This window comes from Manacus vitellinus, unplaced genomic scaffold (genome assembly GCF_001715985.3).
Source record: "Manacus vitellinus isolate BGI_N305 unplaced genomic scaffold, ASM171598v3 scaffold_45_pilon, whole genome shotgun sequence".
NCBI classification, from domain to species: domain Eukaryota; kingdom Metazoa; phylum Chordata; class Aves; order Passeriformes; family Pipridae; genus Manacus; species Manacus vitellinus.
Genome location: NW_021940571.1, coordinates 872,127 through 877,960, shown reverse-complemented (window position 1 = coordinate 877,960; position 5,834 = coordinate 872,127). Strand labels below are relative to the sequence as shown.

General features: G+C 44.8%; 1 protein-coding gene across 1 annotated transcript in view; it reads left to right on the top strand.

The window, feature by feature from the left end:
• The first annotated feature begins 6 nt into the window (after positions 1–6).
• DHX36 (DEAH-box helicase 36) overlaps positions 7–5,834 on the top strand; it is a 15,854-nt gene continuing 10,026 nt past the window's right edge. The window contains exons 1-8 of the mRNA XM_029962342.1: positions 7–150; positions 1,059–1,257; positions 1,842–1,880; positions 2,655–2,825; positions 3,441–3,520; positions 4,460–4,534; positions 4,643–4,809; positions 5,388–5,469. Of these exons, the coding sequence (XP_029818202.1) occupies positions 44–150; positions 1,059–1,257; positions 1,842–1,880; positions 2,655–2,825; positions 3,441–3,520; positions 4,460–4,534; positions 4,643–4,809; positions 5,388–5,469 (920 nt within the window). The 5' untranslated portion in view covers positions 7–43. The remainder of the gene's footprint in view (positions 151–1,058; positions 1,258–1,841; positions 1,881–2,654; positions 2,826–3,440; positions 3,521–4,459; positions 4,535–4,642; positions 4,810–5,387; positions 5,470–5,834) is intronic.

Genomic DNA, 5,834 nt, shown 5'->3' with positions numbered 1-5,834 from the left:
CTCCGGACAGGCTGTGCTGTTCCCGCAGAGAGCCGTCGTGCGCATGGACGAGCGCAGGGAAGAGCAGATCGTGCAGCTCCTGAATTCCGTCCAGGCTAAGAACGACAAAGAGCAAGAATCCATGTCCTGGTGGTCCGGGGATGAGGAAAGGTAAAGAGGCACTGGTTCTTTTAAACTTCCCACAGACTGGCAGGAAGATGTACTGGAATTTACCTTTAGTGAGTCAGTTGACTTAACAGATATCCTTAGGTTTGTCCACCTGTGTTGTCACACTGAAATGGTTGCAGTCATTGCTGTAAAACTCTCTTCCATCATTGCTGAGCTTCGGGTGTAACATTTCTACTTAAAATCATAACATCTTGTAACTGATCTCAGGCCCTACTTAGGGTGCATATGTGGGACTTTTAAGCTTCCCTGGTCTCTGGAGTTACTCTTCCAGAGATGGCATTTGACTTGTGTTTTCAGTTATTGTGCAGTTTGGGAGTCTTTTGTCCCCCTCTGTGGAGCAAAGTATGTTCTGAATTCGCTGAGGATTTCAGGTGATGGAGAACTGGGCAGGTGTGCTGAAATGAGGGCATGGAGGAACCAGTTACAGTTACAGGGCACTGGGTCAAGCAGTAATTTTCTGAAAATGTTTTGTTGCTTGGTCGCTTAATTTGGTACAAAAGAACATGTTACTTTTCTAGATACCGATGTAAAGTTTTTGGTGGCTCATAACTTCAGACTTTATTAGTTCCAGGGCATGCACCATAATGACAGGCTGCAAGAGAAACTGTGGCTGCCCCAGCCCTGGGAGTGTCCCAGGCCAGGTTGGAAGGGGCTTGGAGCAACCTGGGCTAGTGGGAGGTGTCCCTGCCCACGGCAGGGGTGGGGCTGGATGGACCTTAAGGTCCTTCCACCCCCAACCATTCCATGATTCTGTATTCCTACGGGCTGGTGGTTCATTGACTGATGGACAAAACGTCTCAACCTCAAGTTCATGTGTTCCTGTAGTGGCTCCCTGCACGTGGCCAGGCTTAGCTGGGATCACCTCTGAGGTTTCTGTTCTCTGATTCCAGCCCTACAGAGCAGCCTGTGAAGGTGAAACCAGATGCTGAAAAGGCTCCTGTAAGACGGAGACCGGCCTTGGAAAAAACATCCCTGGATCGGGATGTGGAATATCTCTTTGAAAAAAATGAGCAGGATACTGATTTAGATGAGCAGCTTAAAGAAGACTTAAGGAAGAAGAGATCTGATCCCAGATATATTGAAATGCAGGTACTTTTTGTTGGATTTTTTTTTCAGTTAAACTGACCTGCAAATGTACCTGTTTGCAGTTTATTTACTAGGAAGTTGTCATGATGTTACTTTTGTTAAAAATTGCCTTCAGAATTTTATAAGTGCCTATTGATAAGACAGTGATTAAAAATGTGAAATTACCAATTTCAGGGACAATTAGAATCTATAATTCAAAGATGACACATTGTTTTATTGGGCGGAGTTTTCTTTCTTTTTATGGGTTGTGTCCCTGCACTTATGTCTAAAACTGAAAGCACAGCAATGGGCTCTGAAGGAATCGCTCCTTAGAAACAGAGTTTATGTTACTTTAACATCCCTGCTCTTGCAGCTGTGTGTGCCTTCCTCAGCATGTGCTGAACTACTGGGTTTAGATAATTTTGCTGAATTTAATGAAACTGAAAACACACATGGAAATAAAGTTATTCCCCTTGGGTCTGGGTTTATATAAGTATTGCTGAGGAGTTTGTCATTATTTCGCAGTTTAGCCTGGATTATAGATGGAATCTGTTACGTTGCTTCAGTTAAAGAGGTGTTTAAAGATACTTTTATTTTCTATTCCCCAGAGGTTTCGAGAGAAACTCCCCTCCTATGGCATGAGAGAGGTAGGTGTGTGTTTAACTACGGAGATACGTGTTTCTGCTGCTGTGTTGTAAAATAGTGGCTGTACTGCTGGCTCTGACTGCCATTAGTTTCCCAGTCACAGGATAACATCAGTGACAGTAAAGGCTGTTATTAATTGGTGTTTATTCTTCATTTGGTGCCCCTTGTGTGAAGTAGAAAGTGAGTATTGTGATAGGTTTGCTTTTGCAGGTTCAGTGAATGATTAGTGAGCTTTGTCCTGAAATTCATCTATTTGCCATCATGTCCTTTCTGTTAGTGTTTGTTTCCTGAAATTGTCATAATGCCCTTGACAATCCTTGGGTTTGGGAGGTAGGGGCTGGGAAGCTGTTTCTGGTGGTCCAAGAAATGTTAAAATACTGTGCTAAAAACCTTCAGTTCATGCAGTCTTGGAGGCCAACGGGGTAAATGGTGGTTTTTAGTCCCCAGAGACGTACAGGAGGCAAGCAGGAGGCAGAAAACTTTAAAGTGTATTTTAGGTTTGTTTTTTTTTTAAGTCCTTTCATGTTGTTTTCATATGAAATTTAAAGCCAGTGCTCAGGTTGGATGTGCTTTAAACCTTACACATGGAAAGTGCAAATGAGCACCTCCCGTGTGGTTTAAACTAAACTTTAGTTGCAGAGTTGTGACAAACAGCTCAGTGTTCCTTCAGCTGCTGTGACTGCTCAAGGGTCACTGCATGGTAGCAGAGAATGGTCAAAACCCTCTAAAATCTGATTTGAACAATAACTCAGTGCCCGTGTTCTCTGTGGAACCAGGAGCTCGTGAACCTGATCAACAACAACCGTGTGACTGTGATCAGTGGGGAGACGGGCTGTGGGAAGACGACCCAGGTGACCCAGTTCATCCTGGACGACCACATCGAGCGCGGGAGGGGCTCCACGTGCCGCATCGTCTGCACCCAGCCCAGGAGGATCAGTGCCATCTCCGTGAGTGCCCTCGGCAAACTCGCTTCCTGGGGGGTTATCCCTGTGACTCTGAGCTTTCTGTGTGCTCCTTCTCAGTTACCTGAGGTTCTGTTACAAGCCACGGTTTTGTTCCTGTGCACTGATTTGATATTTCACAAGTGGTGGTTGGGGTTTGAGTACTGGCACTGCAGGCTCGTTCTCCGAGTTTAGCCATGGGTTATATCTGGGATTTTAATGGATTTTGCAGTGCAAATGTGAATTACGATAAAAACTAGTGCTGTGTCAGGCCCTCTAGAGGTGGATTAAGATAGGAAAGAGTTTGGCTCTCAAGTGCTCAGTAATTACTCTTCTTGCTAGTTCAGTGTCAAGTGATGAGAGACCCTTGCTTTACCCTGAGGGAAAGTGCACCCTGCTGAAGGGGAGTGTGGTTCTGTTCCTCTCAAGTCTGTCCTAGGACACAAACCTGCCCTGGGTTGCTGACAGGAAACACTGTTCTCAGGGGAGGAGAAAAAGTGGTTTTCAGGGCGTTTCTTTGTTATTTACAGAACTTCTCGGTTCCAGGTATTTCTTGCTGATGAGTAGCTCAATCACAGATCAGCCTGTGGGATTTTTGAGAGTTTGCTTTGTTTTCCTCAGGTGGCTGAGAGGGTGGCTGCTGAGAGGGCAGAGGCCTGTGGCAGTGGCAAGAGCACGGGGTACCAGATCCGCCTGCAGAGGTGAGTGGCTCCTGGTGCTGCTCCTGTGGGAAGTACCAGCTACTGTTACATGAAGGAGACAGTTTGAAAAGCAGTCCTTAAATAGCTGCTCTCCTGCTGATATTTTCTCCAAAAAGAATTCTTGTGAGTAGCTGGTGTAGGGAATGAGGTTTTCAGTTTTAGCAGAGTTTGAGTGCAGTTGCTGTGTTTTATGCAATGTGTGACAGTGACCAGCACCAAGTTGTGCTTTGTCTAGTACGCCCTTTTTTCAGATCTTCTAAAAGGTTTTCTGCTGTTGGTTGAACTAAAAGTGATGTCCCTAATCCAGGAATTGCAAGGCAAAATGGAAATCCTAAAGGAGAGAATGGTCTGAGCCATATTTCTGTGGGAAACTATGTAATTGCTACACTTACCTATGGACTAATCCCCTGGGATCAGGTAATAGATGCATTGACAGGAGTTCACAGAGCAAAAGCTCTTACATTTGGAGTCAGCTGTAGTTTTAAAAGGTACCTGAAATGTTACCAGCAAATAATGGAACCTTTATTGTTGAAACAAAACTGCTGGTGAGAGAGGACAGCTCAGCCCTGCCAGCATTTCAGTTGGAGCTTAGAGAGTCTCCCTGCTCTTTCTCTTCAGTGCTCAGTGAGGGCTGTCCCACTGCTGTGCCTGAGTGCCCTGTGTGCTGAGCCTGGGCAGCTGCAGCAGTGGGGTCAGCACTGCAGTGTGCAGGTGATGATAAAGGATGTCTGGGCAGTCAGGGCCTCTGTCACACCCCTGGGTCCTTCCCCAAAGGGATGCAGCTGTGGCCTGGTTCCTGTTCCTCCCCTTGAGCTGTGAGCAAGTCAGTGAGGCACCTTCAGCATGACTGCACTGGCATCTGCACCTGGATCTTAAGCTTTTGAAGTGTTTTTTAAAATACAGAAGAGAACTGAGGAATTGTTATTGTGTCTCTTTCAGTCGGTTGCCGAGGAAACAAGGTTCAATTTTGTACTGTACCACGGGAATTGTCCTCCAGTGGCTCCAGTCGGACAAGTGAGTGTCCCTGTGTGATGAGAAACTGAATGCAGTGATGAGAGGAGTCCTGACTGTTCTTTCATTTTGCTAAAAACAACTGTTTAAATTCCCCCTCTTCTGTTTTAGGCACTTGTCCAGCATCAGTCACGTAGTCCTTGATGAAATCCATGAAAGAAATCTTCAGTCAGATGTTTTAATGAGCATTATTAAAGATCTGCTAAATATTCGACTGGATCTGAAAGTCATACTAATGAGTGCTACTCTAAATGCAGAGAAGTTTTCCGAGTACTTTGGTAGGTTAAATGCTTCCTAGAAATGTTCCTCTTAAGTAATTTAGGCTTCTACAGTAAAATGCAGTTCTTAAATTATAGAATTGATTTTTATCAAAAGAGGAAATTACTTCAGTTTTCCAGAGAGTTGGCAGCTGCTGGAGATGTTGATTCTCTATTTTATCTCATCATGAGCAAGTATTGCTTCTGGTTTTGCTCTTCAGACATGCTGCGGAAGTAGAATCCACAGAGTATTTTCCTGTTAAATATTTAGTCATATTTACCACATTTTAGGATTCTTGGTGTGAGTGGGCAACCAGATTGAAGTGTTAGTTGTTCAGTCTCCTAGCTTTATCCTGTGGCTGGAGCCAGGGGAACATGCTGGTGTGCAATACACTGCTTGCTACCTGTGCTTTTTAACTCAACAGCTTCACTTGGGGGTGAATTTGGTGTATTCCACGGGAATTTGAAAATAAATAATCAGCAAACCCACACAGACATGACAGCTATATTGCAGAAATAGGGAAGAATTTATTGCCTCTATTACTTCAGTGCAGTGTTTCATTGGTGGTTTTAAAGCTGAGTTGTACCTTCCCCCACAGACCATTGTCCAATGATTCACATCCCTGGGTTCACTTTCCCGGTGGTGGAATATCTGCTGGAAGATGTAATTGAGAAGTTGAGGTAAGGGGGTTTTCTGAACATCATTTCAGAGAGTATTTTGGGGGGGGTTGGCTTAGCATATATGTTCTAAGACCACTTGGAATAAAAAAGAATTGCTTGTATTTTTGAACAGAAAACCTTCCAAGGGAAGTCTCATAGCTTGTACAGTAATTACAGATGGCACACGGAAATGTTGGCTTGAGGGGGGGAACAACTTTGTCTGTCTTGGTGTGGTGGGTTTCAGGCCTCTAAATCAAGCCCATCTTTGTGACTGTTGAGGCTCTTGCTCTGCCCATTCCCATGTTTGCTGGGGTTGGTGCCTGTTCCTGTAAGGAGGATTTCTGCCTCAGAAGAACCTGAAGAGCCTCACCTCTGTGGTGTGGCTG